Here is an 18,818-nt window from a genome sequence, read left to right as displayed (position 1 = left end):
AAATTCTCGTCTCTAAACACAGTGGGCAAATATTGTAGAAAAATTCCCTGGACGATTAATAAAGGCGTCTCGATAAATTCTCCCCCAAGTATTCTAGCGTGTCATTAATAATATTCAGAGTAAAGGCCGTTTTGATTTAATTAAAATTCTAAAACAAATTATAAAATTTATATCCCATCAAGCTTTGGGAAAGTCGTTCATTATATTACTGTCGAACGGATACGCGTGTACTGAAAGAGAAAGGCGGACATCGGAGAACGAGGAAATCGAATTGTTAATATAACTAATATGCCTATCATTATACGAGAGGACTTACACTGATGAAATAAATATTCGACTATCTTACTGCCAAACAGATGTAACTCCTATTAACGGCCCTAATATTATGAATTTACAATTTGTATCTACATAGAATCGGGGATGTATACAGGTAATAGGAATCAATTGATTTTCTAAACGTATCTAGGCGGATTATGTGGGAAGAGATAGGCTAACAATTATCAGAAGGGGATAATAGAAGAAGGATGACATTCTGTAACGTCATTCTTATCAGGCTCACCCTTTTTGTTTGCTTCCCCGCTCATCAAACTTCAGATGGGCATTGCACCGTGCTAGGGTGAATTCTATAATTCTTTGGCACTAAACCCCCAGCAATCAACCCATAAACCTCGTCTTGGGGTGGGGCAAAAATCCACAAGCACGTCTTGCCAAATAGTTAAACGCTAATAGAGTAATGATGAGGGAACTATTTATCGCGATTGTGATTTGGTTTAGTAACCTTGCTCCAAATGTAAAATTTTGTCGGGAAGAATGACGTTACCCCACTTTGTGGTACACTTCTCTCGGAGAGAATTATTATATGCTTCTGCAATTATGTATAATCTATCTCACTGCACGTTGATACTTGACCACGCGCCTGACCTCGCGTTGCTACCAACCAATGAAATCACGGCTAGAAAGACGTCAGAATAGATCTATCTCAGAAGCCTTAGTGTGACGTCACCCATACTATTTGCGAATAGAACCAAAGCAATACCAAACATGGCCGCCCACTGCCAAAGCTAAGCCCGTGACGTTTTACCTAGGCACTGGTAGCTCTATTATGAGATGTGACGGGTAGTACTCGAGCCCTTCTCACAAACCTGCATAGAAGTTAACAAACGATATCTTTGCATCACAATTATTCCTAATGGCTGTATGTATTCCTGACTGGTTGAATCAATAACTGCCGCTTTCGCAAAATGATTTCGATACAAAAGGATGGATCGTTACTGCTCGTCCTTTGCATCAGCGTAATTGCGAGAAAGGCAATTGGGAAGGGGTCATCATCCTCATCGCTTTAGAACCAGTAAAATAAAAGGCCCGTGTTGAGAAATTTAGGTGTTGTCCAGCTGCTCCATCGAAACACGTCTATGCAACTACCGAATAGTCCATCAGAAAACATTCTTTATACCTGGACGTGACAATTTCTACTACTCATTTTTTGTGTTTTTATTAGAAATCGCTATCTTCTAAAAACCTTTCCTTAAAGGGAGGGTGAAGTGGAAAATGAAGTGATTTTTATCGATATTTCTTCTAATTATAAGACCAGTCTGCATGTAGTGAAACATTCCGGAAATACCTCACAAGGATTTTAAAATTCAAATTAGGCTCAGATCTTAAGGATATTTTTAAATAAGTACCCCCGACCAATTTGTTAAAAAAATTCTCGTGGCACGCTCCATGTCGAATGAAATTTATCGCGAGATTTGATAAAATTTGCGCTCGATGTGACAATCGTGGCGCGAGACATGGAGTGTGCCACGAGAATTTTGTAAACAAAAAGGCGGGGCGTTATGCGATTGGTCGGAGAGGCTTATTTGAAATTGTCCTTAAAGTCTGAACCAAATTTGAATTTTAAAATCATTCGGAGATATTTCCTGGACGTTTCACTATGCAGATTTTCCACTTCACCCTGCCTTTAATTAATTTCGTTTCTATATCTTGGATACTCAAACAAATTGAAAGGCATATTAGAGTCATTATTCTGAATGCCTACTAGCTAATAACATAAGTTCAAAATCTATCATTAAGTTTGCATACATCTTCAGCGAACTGGTCTCACCACATACTGTCTCCTCACCTGGTGTTAGATTTTATAATACCTCTGTGTACGCCTTTCCTTTAGTGTATTCATAGTATGACACGCGAGAGCTGATAAAATACCCCTCTTTAAATGCCTTCTAGGTTTTTGATCTCCACCTAAATGTCCATACAAGAGTTTATAAACCATGGTTTAAAGACTTGTTGACCTTTAGCTGGTGAAAAGGTCCTGTGCCATTCGGGTAGAGATAGAGGGGGGAAAAACCCACCTTGATAAGAAACACCCTAAACTAAAAATACCCCACCTAGGGAGTCAGGCCACCACGATAAATTCTTCTCTTAGCCATGGAAAGATAAATTTGTTGTATTTGAGGTGATTTTTAAAGGGAAAAGAGCACGTTACGTTTCACCAAGACCTAATGATGGAGACTTTGAGAGGGTTATTCGCTTATGCTTATAATATATACTAACGAAAAACGTTTCATGAAAATTTTCCGATCAAAATTGAAAAATATATTTTATATTCAAATATAATCAATTTATCAAGATCAAATTCATCGATCGGTAGAACTTTTCAACACACTCTATTTAGCCTATCTGATACAAAACCAGATTACGATGTGATTCAAGTAAGAATAGAAATAAGCTCCATTAGAGGCCATTAGGTTGAAATAAAGTATGACTGGCCTAATTTCCTAAGGATAAAAATGGATGTAATTTAAAACCAAAAACAAGAAAAACCATAATTGCTCGCAACAGAAATTAGCCTCAAACAAGAGTCGAAAGTCTTTAACAATTATTTAATTTTATTGCAGTTCTTTAATTTTGTACTTAAAATTTAGTTTTCTGATAGGGTTTGCTTTATAAAGTCAGCAAAATCGGCCACTTTAGTGTAAACAGTTGGGCTGTTTGCTTCTCCGCAAACTGAAGGGCCCCACGAGACAACTCCTTGTATAACCCAACGATTCTCAGTCGAATGGATTTTTACCAAAGGTCCACCACTGTCACCCTGAAAATAAATATACGTTCTATTAGTTTATAGGCTACCATTAATAGTATGGCGCTAATGTTTTCTGTGTGATGACTATACAGATGGTATTTCTAGTTTAGCAACATGTGATAGACTATAGAAAATTTTTAAAATCCAAGAAGGGTACCATATCATGCTCTATAGACAATTCAATTAATTTCTGGCAGAAAAACCAACACAAAGTACATTCTTAAAACTCATGGGTTGAATGAATTGGGCTATTTTCAATTTTAACTACAACTTGGTTAAAAATAACCCAGTAGTAGTTGAATAAATATTTCCTGGTAGTTTGGGATGGGGTTGTTTCAAACCCACTTTGGGTCAAAAACAACCCAACATTTTTAAGAGTGTAGGGAGGCAGGCATCTTAGGTTATTTCGCTGGCAACAAAAGGCATCGCCAGACCTAAGACCATTAACAACACCCGGGACTCGCAACGCAATAAGATCCTCCTATTGAAATTTCCGCCTCTAGGAGTTACGGCTGTTTTCGCGACAAGGGTGCCACCAAGCGGCAACGGATAGAAACTTATAGGGTGCACAGAACTTCCGGTTCGGGATATCGCTTAAAAAAAGAAATAAGATCATCTTCTTCTAAATTCGGAGGCCGAGGCCGCAACGGTTTAATGTACAATTATGATAGAATAGCAAAATAATATATCGCTAAATTAGCTTCACATATGCAATATGGTAGTTTAAAAATATGTAAACGTTAACATTTTCATTCTCGTCTTCGTTTTGATCCGCCATTTTTAAATAGCAAAGAGGAACCTGTAAACCGAAAATTCGGTACACCCTAAAAGTTTCCTCAATATACCGCAAGGGTCGCTAGGATAGCGCGTAACAGAAAACCACGAAAAGTAGAAAGCTTGCGTTGCGAGTCCCGGGGGTTGTTAATGGTCTTAGGCCAGACGGAGCCCGAGTTCACTACACGCGGGAGGCTAGCCAGCTCGCACTGCCTCCTGACGCGAGGGAAATAACATAAGATGGTTGCCCCCACCATTGTGTGTTTGCTTCTCTCAAAAGATTAATAGAATGGTCTATTAATCAAAATCCAAATTTTGTGTCACTCGGTGAGTTGAGCGTCAGAGGCTTTTCTACCGCTGGGCAAATAGGGTGATTCGACCTATGAAGTCAAAAAGTTACTGGCCCATGCGAAATTATTTTCTCAGTCTGCCTATTATGCGACCTTAAGGTGGACATCCATATTCAAAGGGTCAATAGACCAGCTACTATTGTTTGTCCCCCCTGAATCCATCAACGAAGACCCTCATTTTCTTGCATTTTTCGCTAAAGGAAAGTTTCCTTAGTATTCGCATTCGTTAACACCTACCTCTTACTTTCTTGTCAGTTTTTTTATGGTTTCCCTTTCTTATTCTTAACTTTTGGCATTTTAGTGTATAGTATTTTGAGATTTCAAGATTTTCAGTAAAATTTCAGATATCTTGTTATATTTTCTAAGATATCCAAATTCTAAAGCCATTTTCGACCTTTTGAATGAGATTTTAACATTTTTAACGAGATTTAGAGGTCAGAAGGAGATTTTGAGATGAGATTTCGGCACTTTGGACGAAAATTATAGCTCAGATTTTGGGAATTTGAGAAATATTTAGAGGTTAAATTTCGGGAATTTGAATGACATTTTTGAGATCCGGTTTCGGGAATTTGAAGGAGATTTTGACACCAGATTTCGGGAATTTGAAGAAGATTTTGCCAATTTTTGAAGTTTTAACTGTTATATCAGAAATCTTGAAATCAAGTCTGTGTTATATAACACTTACGAAGCAAGGGTTCCTTCCTCCTTCGGCATATCCAGTGCACATGGTTTTATCTGCTACGTCTCTGAAGTTACTGAGTTGTTTCTGGCAAATATCGAAAGGCACAAAAGGAGCACTGACTTGACGTAGACGGTCATACACTCCTTTTACTGAAAAAAAAAAAAATAGTTTTCACCTAAGCCCGAAGCAAAGGTAATCGCCTAATCATTAACGAAACCTTGAATGACTTCAGGACGCTACTGCCCAAAGTTTACTAGAATATTTTTGTACCTAAAATTACTAGTTGTATCATTGTTTCACTAAAGCCATAAGTTTATCATGCCTCTAAGTAGAGATATGGCTGCGACTCCTATGGCAAGAGTGTTTGTCTGGCTCCCTTTAAAGAAACCCTATACTCTCTCCGTATCATTTATCACCTCAACTTCAATTCAAAATTGTGCTGCTTGGTCTAGCTATTCTTTTCTCCCCTTAGAATGTTTCAGGACTGAAACCGCCACTATCTCACGAGAGAGAGGGATTTTGGGATTGCTTAAGTAAAATTCGTTCCCCCCAATGCCTGCCTATACGAAACGTAAAAATCTCCATTCTTCCATTGGATGATATTTTTTCATGTGACCCATTTAGTAATCTCGACCGCGACAGATTTTTCAAAATTTTCTCTCTTCGGATCTTAGCGCTATACGAGTTCTGACGTCACAGCAGCCTGCGGAAGATGCCTAGTTGCAACCCATATTTGTGTACTTAGAGGCATGATAAACTTATGCTAAAGCTATTTGCTCTACAACGCGTTTCTGATAAGTCTGCCATAAATTAAAGAGTGTGAACCTTTGGGTCAAACTGAGTGGAAAGCGTCAAAGAACAAGGAGTCTACAATATTTAGTTACGGAGAAATTGGTTCTCAAACATTTTGAAAAATACCGACCAATATTTATACCGACGAATTATTATACTGGGTGCTGTGACACCTTCAAACTTCCAATTAGTTTTGCTTTACCAAAGTGCGCAGAGATAAAGGTTCAGTAACGTTTTTAAATCTTATTCCCATATCTCTGTAACTAAATGTTGGAGACCCATGTTCTTCGAAACTTTCCACTCATTTGACTCAAAGAACACACCCTTTAATTTATGCCAGTCTTATCAGAAACAACCTTGATACACATTTTAAAATCCTAAATCCACTCACATACAGAATAATCATTGTATCTCTAGAACACCCTTGGAATAAATTCCCTAAATTTTATAGAGATGTTAATCTTAAGTTCTAGATGCTCTAAACTGACGCTCTTTAATTTTCCTTGCGCCATAACTGTCGTACCCTATTAGACAAATTACGAAAACTTAATTGCTGCTTTCTTCTATAACACTGCTTTTTCGAACCAAGAAGAAAATATTCTAGTCTGGAAATGTCCTTTAAGAATTATTATATACATTCTGATCGTTTCTTGTTATCTAGCACTAAACAGTAACAATGGGAGTAGATTCTGTTTTTAATAACTTTCATATATACCTTGAACTATTTCATAAGTTTATAATGCCTCTAAGTAGAGAAATGGCTGCTTCTCCTATGGCAATAGTGTTTGTCTGGCTCCCTTTAATGAAACCCTATACTCTCTCCGTATTATTTATCACCTCAACTTCAATACAAAATTGTACTGCCTAGCCCAGCGTTTCTTTTATCCCTTTTAGAATGTTTCAGGACTGAAACCGCCTCTATCTCACGAGAGAGAGAGAGGGATTTGGGGTTGCTTAAGTAAAATTCGTTCCCCCCCCATGCCTGCCTATACGAAACGTAAAAATCTCGACCCATTTAGTAATCGTCTCGACCACTTGGTGGCTGCACCGCGACAGAAATTCCAAAATTTTCTCTCTTCGGATCTTAGCGCTATACGAGTTCTGACGTCACAGTAGCCTGCGGAAGATGCCCAGTTGTAACACGTATTTGTGTACTTAGAGGCATGATAAACTTATGACTATTTATATTATTATTTAGTAAAACTGTCAGAAGAACACGAAGCAGGAAAACCTTGCTACTTTGTTAGTATAAGTGTCAACGTTAAAAATTAAAATAAATACCCATCGTTTCGCCCCAACCAGTGGCAAAAAGTCTTTTAACTTTGGTGTTTTCTACGTTGATTTCTTCCTTTTCAAAATAATGTGGTAAACATGCTGGTTGAATTGTAGAAGAATAGTCAACAGGAGCTGCTAATTGAATCAACGCAAGATCATTCTAAAAATTCAAAATTGAGGCGTTAACAACGAAATTATGTTTCAGGCATGGTCCTATCATTTAGGTGATCCCTGCAAGGAATATGGAGATAGGGAAGTTTCGTGTAACGCTATAACTCCGGTCGCCCAAAAATCCCGTTTTCGGCGTGGATGTGCATGTGTGCACGCGCCGCACTTTTCTCGCGCATCGTGCTGAGGATAGGCGGCACTACCGGTTTCCTGCGCAGTTCAAACTAACGCCGAATATAAGTCACGTGACCTGCTACATTTCGTGAAGAGAGATTCCTATACTGACCAAACTTCCCAATCTCCATGTTTCTTGATCCCTGTTCCCTTTTTCCCTGGTTTATGGGGCGCATATTGCCTCGCACCCCCCCCCCCGGGTGCAAAATTCCTTAATCCGGCCCTGATTAAGTAGAATCGCATTAAACCAAATGACGCCGTAAATCGCATCTTGTTAGACCGATTCCGAGTAAACCTCATTTTTAGTTTTTAGCGCCATCTATTGATGGCTAAAAACTAATGCATTTATACCGAAAATTTACTACCCCCACTTTTACCCCTTTCACCCCCACTTTTTCCCCCTTTCCCCCCTCTTTTCCCCCCATTTCCCCCTTTTTTTAGTGCCTTTCCCCCCTATATTACCCCCTTTTTTCCCCCATTATAGCCTATGTTACGGCTGGTTGGGCGTCTTAACCCCGCCTTTTCGCGTTAATTTATTCAAATTTATTCATAATTCATAAATAATGCTCTAAAACGCTAACAGATGGACCTAGGGTAGCTAAGCTTCATATTATTTTATTTCGTAAATTTCCAAATCCCCAACGGGACTCGAACGCTCCAACGTCAACGCTACGGTTCGGAAACCCGGTACGCTAGAACTGCGCCACAGAATGCTTATATAAACCTTTGCTTTCATGAGATATAAGCTGGGATAGAAATCCATCTCGAGTCTAGGCGCGTTTGCGGCGTTTCGCGCTAAGAGAGAGAAATTAAATAATCGCCCACTACCACGTTAATATGACGTTAAGTCGTCCTCAAAGTCACGTCTGAAGCTTAGAGTTCTTTTCCTAAAACCTTATCAGTCTTGAATGTAGAGAGAAACGAATTAGCAGGCAAAGTTCACCATGAGTTAACCAATGAAATCGTCTCTTGAAAACTCGTCTGCTACTCTACTTAGTTAAGCGAGCAGTCCACGTTTACAAGTGAGATTAATGATAACTTTATAAATAATGATGTTTAAAATTAACCGATTGAGGAAGTTACAATAGTTCAATATATATTATTCTGTAATTTAATTAAGATTAAAATAAATATATATTCACGAGTGAGATTAATGATCATAATGGTAGATAATGATGTTTCAAGTAAGTTAATTGAGGAATTCACTGTAGATTAATTAATATTATACTTTAATTTAATAAATATTATACTTTAATTTAATTAATATTATACTTTAATTTAATTAAAATTGAGGAAGTTACAATAGTTCAATATATATTATTCTGTAATTTAATTAAGATTAAAATAAATATAAATTCACGAGTGAGATTAATGATAATTATAAATAATGATGTTTCAAGTAAGTTAATTGAGGAATTTACTTTAATTTAATTAATATTATACTTTAATTTAATTAATATTATACTTTAATTTAATTAATATTATACTTTAATTTAATTAATATTATACTTTAATTTAATTAATATTATACTTTAATTTAATTAATATTATACTTTAATTTAATTAATATTATACTTTAATTAATATTATCATGATACTATAGTTTATGATAACTTTACAAATAATGATGTAGTTTAGTTAAGTTTAAAACTAACCGATTGAGGAAGTTACTATAGGGTTGGTACTGGTAATTATGGACACTTTTTGCAAATCTTTGAATAACTTCCGTGGAGCTAACGTTAGACACCAGAAACTTTCAGGATATGAAATATGATTCTTTATACACAATTCGCTGTTTTCAGCTTTTTAACTCTCTTAAATTTTGCACAATATCCTATTTCCCAATCCCCTCGGAGGACCCCAATTGTGAACAATCGCTGGTAAATGTAAACACCCTGACCCTAAATACTGAAGGAGGTAGTGAATGAACACTGGACCCAAATGTGAACAACAATGATAATCAAATGGGAGGAATAAAAAAGGCCCTAGGAAAGGACAGGGTTGCCACAGTACCTGGAAATCCTGGAAAATCTGGAAAAGTCAGGGAATTTAAAAATGGGCCGAAAAGGTCAGGGAAAAGTCAGGGAATTTGATTTTAGTGGGTAAAACTTCTGGGAATAAGTCTTTATTGAAAGAGTAATGAAAGTTTCTCCTCATGCTCTCTCAACACAGAAAACTCTAGATTAATCCTTAAAAATGTCTAGAATTGTTTTTGTAAAGTAAATGCTCTCTTAGACTGTTATTTATAGTTAAAATGTTTCTTATTTGTATTGGTGCAACAAATACATGGGAAAATTTAATGTTGAGAGTTTATTTAATTATAACCACTTGAAACGTGCAGTAAACATTCACTTTTTCGGCCTAAAATGTCAGGGAAAATCTGAGAAAAAGGTCAGGGAATTTGGTTCTGAAAATTCCGTGGCAACCCTGAAGGAGCTACCATTACGTAGGGCCTAAATCCATGCACCTAGATTAAAGTTTACGCAGATGTGATAAGTGATAATAGGATAATATAGTTAAATCAATACCCGAGTCAAAATGTTCAATAATTTGTTGAGAAGTCCTATTTATTTCGATACCTCGCATAACAGCTGTCTCATTTTCTCGCTTTCCCGCCCAATAAGTAGTCGTAGCTACCGCCCTCTTACCGCTAAATTGATAAACTTACTAATGGCGCGAAATTTGAGTCTTTTTTGGGTCAATGATGTATTTTAAAGTTAATATTATAACTTTTACTTTTATTTTTTAGTAAAATAGCTTAAAAAGGATTCTAATTAACCTTGAAACAATTGAATTTTTACCTGGTTTTTTCCAACTCTAAAATCGAATTCCGAATCGAAACCACAGATATTAATATCAATTTTATAGTGAAAAACGTGATCTATCTAACGATTAAAGGTTTGTTATCGTGGGATTATTTTAACTCTTCCTAGAGCTTATTCCCCGATGGTATTGTATTAAGCAACACCTAAAATTGGCATCAACTTAAGTTGATTAGTCCGAGTTGGTGTGTATATAGGTTCGTATCTTTCATCCACGTATTCCTACAATGTTCATACCATTTTTATCGTAATCCTCAATATTCAATCTACAAATAGAGCCCTTTTAAAAGGAATTTAAGTTGCCCAAAAATTAGCTACAAAATGTTAAAGCAAAAATAGAATCGTTCACATTTACCAGTACCGACCCTAGTTTAAAAAATATTATTCTGTAATTTAATTAAGATAAAGTTCTGTAGGTTAAGTTTAAAATGAACCTAATGAGTAAGTTACTGTAGTTTATTACTAGATTGATTTTATTCATAATAGGAATGCTATTTTACAAACAATGAAAAAAAAAACCCGAAATGCTAAATTAGCTGGGGTCATCTTATAATGCATATAGTAATACTAATTCTTGTCACTAGAAGGCGGTAAAAACTATATGACTGGGTCATCTTGTTATATAATGTGATTTTTGAAATAAAATCCAATTTGCCGTTTTTGTCTATTGGGAATTAGATTTAAATAATAAAGGCGAATTTGGGAATTTGATTTATAAAAGATCTCTTCTCGCCGTGGCGTCAAGGTAGAATTTCAGATAATCAATCGAGAGATTCTGGAGTCAATCCTCGCAAAGGAAGGTATATTTCTTGGTAATGATATTCATGTAATTATTTATTAATCATTCCAGGACGGATAACATTAAATTAATAGTTAAAAGTATGCAGGTGTATCTAGACGTTCACTAGCCGCTAATTAGATTTAAGGTAGGTTAGTCTAGTTATGGTGAGGTAGGGTTTGGGTTAGGTTAGTTGTATGCACTTCTGTTTCTTAGAAAATTACATGATTTTTAATTCACCCGACAAAAAAGTACATCATTTAACAATGCGGAAATGTTTAATGCGAATTTTATGAAAATTGACCCGCATATTTTGGCGGTATTAGATCTAATGGGATATGGCTCAATGGGGCCCTTGTTTCAACGGAATAAGGTCCAGTGGGACATTCGGTTTAAACGGCCCAATGGGACATTCGGTTTAATGGGATATTGTCCAACGGGACATTCAGTTTAATGGAATACGGACCAATGGAATGGGAGAGTTAGAATTGGGCTGGATTGCGTTACAGATAAACAAAACTAGCAGGCTCCTTGTTTTAGATCTAGCCTTGGAGGAAGAAAGTTTGATTCTGGAGTGAACTGTTCTGGGCATCATTGAATACAGCTAGTGGAAATATTTTAGTACCTTAGTCACGTGTAAATAAAAGTTCTAGTCTTTATAACCAATAACCAACTGGCACCTAAAGCTTATGCCGAACCAAAAACTAGGGTACTAGGCCTGTCGGTATATTTTACTTCCATGCATGGGAAGGGCCCTCTCGTTCTGGAGGGCTGTTATGCTATACTCCAGAATCAAACTTAACTCCTCCAATATCTCATCCCTATGGTTTTTCACAAACCGTTATTCTTTTTCAGACGTTTACTATAGGCGTGCGCTAGGACCATCCAAATAAAATAACCATGGTTGAATATGTTTTAAGACAATTTTTAAGTGTACATACCACACCGGTAAAACGGTTGTATTCTGGGTGAAATACGACGAGTTTGACACTTCTTATGACAGAGGTAGCCTCGGGTTGAAACTGACTATGAAGTCCCAGTCTAACCCGTAAAACTTTCCAAAATGTTCCGCTATTAAATAAAGAAGAAACTCCAGCTTTATAAATGGATACGTGTGTTACGCAATGTCTCAAATGACCCATCTTTCGAAAGTTTGAAAAAATAAAAAAACACTAAGGTTTAAAATATCTTGGATATGTCCTCCTATGACCACCCTTGTTATTTTTCATGACCTCATATCTTTGTATAAAATGGGTCTTTTTCAACCGACACGATGTTATTTGGACGTTTTAAAGACGTATGCTCTACAAGAAGAAATTACGCTATAAAATCTGAGGCGAAAGGATGCTCAGTTGTCTTTGAAGGAAATCAAGGCAAGTATATTTTAAAATATCAGATAAACAAATCTAGAATAATTTTTCTTTAATTTGACCAGAAGTGAGATGAGACTAGAAGTACTGAGCTAACCAAATTCTTCACTCGGCGAAAGTGAATATTCTTGATAACACACCAACGGTTGGCCCTCTGGTAGCGGTTTCTGAATTTTCCCTCCAAAACGTGAGACGCTCGTGGCGGTAGACGGCCGAACTAGATTCAAGCACCCGCGTACGTGTTCCGCGGCTTTAGGTTGAAGGGAAGGGGGTAGGAAATGTTTTTGGAACTCGAACAATTCTTTTCTCTCTAGTGTAGGCGCGATGGAAGCGGCATAAAATCCTCAAATTTGTTCACTAGTGCCAGGATTTACTACCAATGCTAGAGCCCTTCACTTCTAGTCTCATCTTACTTCTGATTTGGCTAATAAAAGAGGAGGAGCTTATAGAAAATGTTTTCCCTCGACGTCATATTCAACGTCATCTCGCTTATGCGAATGAAACCCGTCCGTTTCGTAAAGCATAGCCTATTATATCACGCTGGTTGCTCGAGCAACAAGCTTGATCAAGTGTACTATGCTTAAAATGAATACTTTAATATTTCCGGTTCAGAACTGATGCTAGGCTGCTAGCAGCTTGAAAGAGAGAGGGATGGAGTGGCGTCGTGGCGTCGTGGCCACAACATACTTATAACGTACCTATGTACTCCCACCTACGGCACCGTAGTCCTCAGCGGTTAGGTAGGGTCGTACTGGATGAAATTGTAAAGGACGCGCCCTCTATCTTAAAAATAGAGGCTAGTTCTCATACAAATAAAATGGCGCTACGCGGCAGCACTTAACAATCGCCTATCAAAGGGCAGATACGTGCGCTAGGTACACTGGGAGAGTTACGGTGCCGTGGGTCGCCCATCATCATTTTCAAATTCCAATCCATCTCACCTCACTTATCCCTGCTAGCAGATTGTCTGCATTTGGCGATCGTGCGAAACCGTTAAGCCTTGTCTAGGTAAATTTATTGACATTCTTTTTGAAATTAAAGTACAATAATGAATATAAATCAGTGTTAAATTTAGTATTATAATTAATTTACAAAGATCATCTTTCATGCTTGATAAGGAGCCATCAAATATTCGATGGCTGATCAAAGCGACTGGCCCCTAAATATTTTTTAAAGGGAGGGTGAAGTGGAAAATCAAGTTATTTTTTATCGATTCTTCTTCTAATTATAAGACCAGTCTGCACAGTGAAACATTCAGGAAATATCTCCGAGTGATTTTAAAATTCAAATTAGATTCCGATTTTAAGAATAATTTGAAGTAGCCCCCTCCGACCAATCGCGTAACGCCATGCCTTTTTGTTAACAAAATTCTAGTGGCACGCTCCATGTCTCGCGCCACGATTGTCACATCGCGCGCAAATTTTATCAAATCTCATGATAAATTTCATTCGACACGGAGCGTGCCACGAGAATTTTATTAATAAAAAGGCAGGTGTTACGAGATTGGTCGGAGGGGGATACTTCAAATTATTCTTAAAATCGGAAGCTAATTTGAATTTTAAAATCATTCAGAAGTGTTTCCTGAATGTTTCACTGTGTAGACTGGTCTTATAATTAGTAGAAGAATCGATAAAAAAATCCCTTGATTTTCCACTTCACCCTCCCTTTAAAGTGAAAATGCTACCCTGCAATACATCTAAGTCACATGACTTGGAGACGAAGCAGTATTCCAATAACATGGCCAAGACCATAAGGTTTTTTATAAAAATCTTTAAGTATCGTTGATCACTTGCTCATGAACTTCAGTAGTTCACGCAGTATTAGACGCCCTTGTTTACATGGACAGTAAATGTAATGTAGTATAAGTTTGGAAGACAAGAATGCAGGAAATTTAAATATGAGGGAAAAACGCTTAGAGGATGCGATAAATAAAATTTGCTTCTTTGTAACTACATACCAAATACATCAACTATAGGTTAAAAAAGTAAGATATTTTTACAAACAAAAACTTATTTTTATATTCTAGAGGTCACAGGGAGTCAATATACAGGGTGTTTCTGATAAGTCTGCCATAAATCAAGGGGCGTGTTCTTTGGGTCAAACTGAGTGGAAAGTGTCAAAGAACATGGGGTGTACAAGAATTTGCAACGAAGATATGGCCCCCCAAACATTGGCCCCTAAAACAAGAAAATATTCGAAAATGTAGACTAAAACAAATTCAGCCTTATCAACTTGTTTAGAAATAATGAGACAATTTCAATAGTTTCCCTCTAACATCGTTATTGAACTTTCACCTGGCAGAAGTGTATTAAATGAGTAGAAGTATGCCTACTCTAGTAAAGTAAATTCAAAGTATCATGGACGTTACAGGTATTGTTCAAAATGTCCACCAACGGCGTTAAGACAAACATGAACCCGTCTTTCGAAAGATTCTTGGACATGTTGGAAGATTCCTGGCATGTTCGCCAGTTACTTTATAGCAAACCACCGTTTAGTTTTTACGTTTGCGTCATGACTGTCAGCATTGTTTTTTATTCACAAACGTAAACAATAAACGGTGGTTTGCTAAAAAGTCTTTGGGGTCATCTCAAAGATTTTTTTGACATCGTGTACAAGAATGAAGTCCGTGAATAAAAAACAATGCTGACAGTCATGACGCAAACGTAAAAACTAAACGGTGGTTTGCTATAAAGTAACGCGATGTTGTTGATAACGTCACAGTATCACTTCGAACGAACGTGTGGTAGTACAGTATGGCGTATACCAATGCAGAATATGCAGACATGCATCTCATGTATGGACTGGCGCAGGGCAATTCAGTGGAAGCACAGCGGCGATACCAGGAACAATTTCCGCAACGACGCATACCAAATCGTCGTACGTTCGAGGCTGTTGACAGGCGCTTGAGGGACATCGGACAAGTACAACCCAACAACGTTCGAGAGCGAGACATTCCAGAAGACATGGAGGAAATCGAGGAAGACGTCCTTGCCATGTTCGATGAGGACCCCTCGACAAGTACCAGACAAGTTGGACGACAATTACATGTTAATCACGTTTTGGTCTGGCGAATTCACCCGTATCATATTCAAAAGGTGCAAGCTCTTAACCCGGCAGATTATCCAAGACGCATCGACTTTTGCGAGTGGTTTTTGGCCAGAGTAGAGGACAATCAATTTCCACGGGTCCTTTTAGTAACCGACGAGGCACATTTTTCCCGGGATGGAATTCTGAACTATCACAACCACCACGAATGGCGCCAATTAAACCCACACGCAACTAGTGTTAGAAGTCACCAACAGCAATTTTCTTTAAACGTATGGTGCGGCATTGTCGGTAATCATTTACTAGGTCCGCATTTTCTTCCACCCAGACTAAATGGTGAAGCATATCTCACGTTCTTAAGAGACACTTTACCTGAACTACTCGAGGACATACCGTTAGCATTACTTCGTGACATGTGGTTCATGCACGACGGGGCACCCCCACATTTCAGCCGTGCAGTTAGAGAACATCTTAATGCTACGTTTAATTTGAGGTGGATTGGGCGTGGAGGACCAGTTGCGTGGCCAGCCAGATCTCCGGATTTAAATCCGTGCGATTTCTATCTTTGGGGTCATCTCAAAGACATCGTGTACAAGAATGAAGTCCGTGATGAGGAAGACTTGCGAAGACGAATTATTGAAGGTTGTCAAACAATCAGGAACATGCCAGGAATCTTCCAACATGTCCAAGAATCTTTCGAAAGACGGGTTCATGTTTGTCTTAACGCCGTTGGTGGACATTTTGAACAATACCTGTAACGTCCATGTTAACTTGTTAAGAATAAAAGTAATACCAACCGAAAGGTACCATGATACTTTGAATTTACTTTACTAGAGTAGGCATACTTCTACTCATTTAATACACTTCTGCCAGGTGAAAGTTCAATAACGATGTTAGAGGGAAACTATTGAAATTGTCTCATTATTTCTAAACAAGTTGATAAGGCTGAATTTGTTTTAGTCTACATTTTCGAATATTTTCTTGTTTTAGGGGCCAATGTTTGGGGGGCCATATCTTCGTTGCAAATTCTTGTACACCCCATGTTCTTTGACACTTTCCACTCAGTTTGACCCAAAGAACACGCCCCTTGATTTATGGCAGACTTATCAGAAACACCCTGTATAGACGAAATTTGCAACTTTAGAACAGAAAATTTAAATAAGCGTTCATTTTAGACCCATAGTGTAAATATTACTGAAGTCAGAATGTTTGGTAAGATTTATCGCCAAAATCAGTGAGTACGTATGAGAAGGAGGATCTGAGAAATCAAATTCTCCGTCAGCGTCCCCCCCCCTTTCAAAACCGGTGCCGAGCTGTGGCTCGGTATCAGAGTTTTGCACCTGCACATTCGGCGCAACAGAAAGGAAAAAAAGAGAAGTTCCTTTAGGGCCAATATTCTTAACTGATCACGTGACGTCTGGCTTTTCGGCTGTGCGCCGAGGAAGGTGCGAGTGAGAGAGAGAGAGAGAGAGATCGGGTTGGGCCCTTACAGTTGGTTACCTTCCCCTTTCTATCTTTGATTCTCTTTATAATTGCCAAACTAGACCGAGAGATGATTATTTGATGATTGAAATAGGCCATATCTTATAGCACTTTGCATAACCCCCACGTAGAGTCGAAAAAGAACAATTCTTTCCATTTATGCTCTTTTTCCCGTTCTACTTAAAGAGTTAAGCCAAGAAAGAAAGTAGACTTTATAATATCGTCTGTTGGTATCATCATGAGTTATTTATCGATTAAGTGGAAAAGCAACTATATTATCGAAAGATCATAGATTAAAACCAAAAGTATACTTCGTTGAAGCTTGCTCTCGTCGTGTGATAAGAGAACCCCCTCCACCTTTACCCTCAGAATAGTGTCGACCGCCTATATGTATGATCAACTTCACGACCGTAGCACAGGGAACTCGCGTGAATAGCCTCAATATGATAGCTCTAGTACCAAGAATTAGCCTTGGGATCGCTGCGATAGAATACTACTTTCTATAAACCTTTGATCTCAAAAAATCTCTTATTAGTTGGTTTGTGTAGGGGTTTAGAGGAGGGTCGATTGCTTCCCATTTTTCAAGGCAACCTCAGCCAAATACAGGGAACTGTGAACGAGGTATACTTTTGGTTTTTATCCATGAACTTTTGATAGTATAAGCTATTCTCTCAAAACTCGACTCTTGGTGCTTGTCTACTTTTTATTATAAGAGAATGGAGTTCAATCAGTGTGATATTAAAACATTTAGTAGTCGAAAGGAACTAAGCCTGTGAAAGCCTTTGCAGCTTAACACAAGCAGATGTGGACTAACGGGTATCCGAGACTGAATTATTGACTAGATGGAGATAGAAGCGACTGAAATTAACTATTAAGAGGCAGTTAGTCTTCTCCAAGAAGAAATATACCCATAGAAGAAATAAATTCGCCAGACTTTAGGCTTTTACTCTTAGGCCGGTGTAAGTGGACAAGTAAGCCCCACCCCTTCTACGTCCATCACTGCTCTGCGCTTTCCCATTGGATTCCGTGACAGACGCGAATGACGTATTCCGACTAGAGAAAAAACTCGAGGAAAGTAAACAGAAAATGGAGGCTGCTCGCGGTGCTGAAACGGTACGCTTAAGGTTTTAATTGCTTTTAACCAGCTACTTGAAGATTTTGAACCCAACTTGCTGGATTTGTAATATGTGTCCCTTCGTCAAAACCGTTCTTTAATTATTTCAAAAGTGAATCAAGTTTACTATTTAGTTGGTTCCAAAAACCAAATCAAGGCTTAACGAAAGATTGATGGTCGAAAACATAAGAGTAAGATAAAATACCCTCGGTTTCCGCCCCCCCCATGGGTACTATCACGCGAATACCCGAGGTGCATTTAAGTCTTCTTAATAGGTACACAGAAAAAAATGTGTTAGGAAATTGAACACAATCCCTGAACATCTTCATGCAACACTCTCCTAAACATGTTCAAAAATGAGAACATGTTCAAATAGAAATCTGTTCTTTTTTCTAATGCATTCAAGCCATTTTGTGTTTGATTTTGAACGTGTTTTTATTTAAGTGTTCTGCCTCTGAACATGTTAATTATGTAGAAAATGTGTTCAGGAGCTGAACACAATCCCTGAACACCTTCATGCGACTCTTTCTACTATACATGTTCAAAAATGAGCACATGTTCAAGTGAAAATATGTTCACTTTCTAATGTGTTCAAGACGATTTTTGTTTCGGTTTTGAACGTCTTTTACGTGTTAAGCATACACTCTAAGAAAATGGGGCGCGTTTTAACACCTTTAAAAGTAGTTTGGGGCCAAATTTGACATCATTACAGGTGTTCATTTACACCCCTGAAAGGGTTTAATAACACTTATGGAGCAATTGGTGCTATAAAATGGTGCAACAGAGGTGCAGTTTAACACCTTTTTAACTCTTATATCGAACTAAAACTTAATTTTTACTCTCACATGAGTGTTGTGCAATTCTTTAAAGGGTGCGGCATAGCACCTTTCAGAGTGTCGCATAACACCTT

At 37.8% G+C, this 18,818-nt stretch overlaps 1 protein-coding gene across 2 annotated transcripts in view; it reads right to left on the bottom strand.

Annotated features, from left to right (window-relative positions):
- Positions 1-2,773: 2,773 nt before the first annotated feature.
- Positions 2,774-18,818, bottom strand: part of LOC149658819 (chymotrypsin B-like) — a 34,491-nt gene continuing 18,446 nt past the window's right edge. For both annotated transcript variants that reach the window (XM_089844456.1, XM_089844455.1), the window contains 4 exons: positions 11,839-11,968; positions 6,962-7,115; positions 4,892-5,037; positions 2,774-3,091 (listed from right to left, as the gene is read on the bottom strand). In XM_089844456.1, the coding sequence (XP_089700582.1) occupies positions 2,921-3,091; positions 4,892-5,037; positions 6,962-7,115; positions 11,839-11,968 (601 nt within the window). In that variant the 3' untranslated portion in view covers positions 2,774-2,920. The remainder of the gene's footprint in view (positions 3,092-4,891; positions 5,038-6,961; positions 7,116-11,838; positions 11,969-18,818) is intronic.

Source organism: Phalangium opilio, unplaced genomic scaffold, assembly GCF_054372755.1.
Source record: "Phalangium opilio isolate 3A_F unplaced genomic scaffold, DU_Popi_V2 ptg000075l_1, whole genome shotgun sequence".
In the NCBI taxonomy this organism is placed as follows: Eukaryota; Metazoa; Arthropoda; class Arachnida; order Opiliones; family Phalangiidae; genus Phalangium; species Phalangium opilio.
This window is presented reverse-complemented; position numbering and strand designations above follow the sequence as displayed.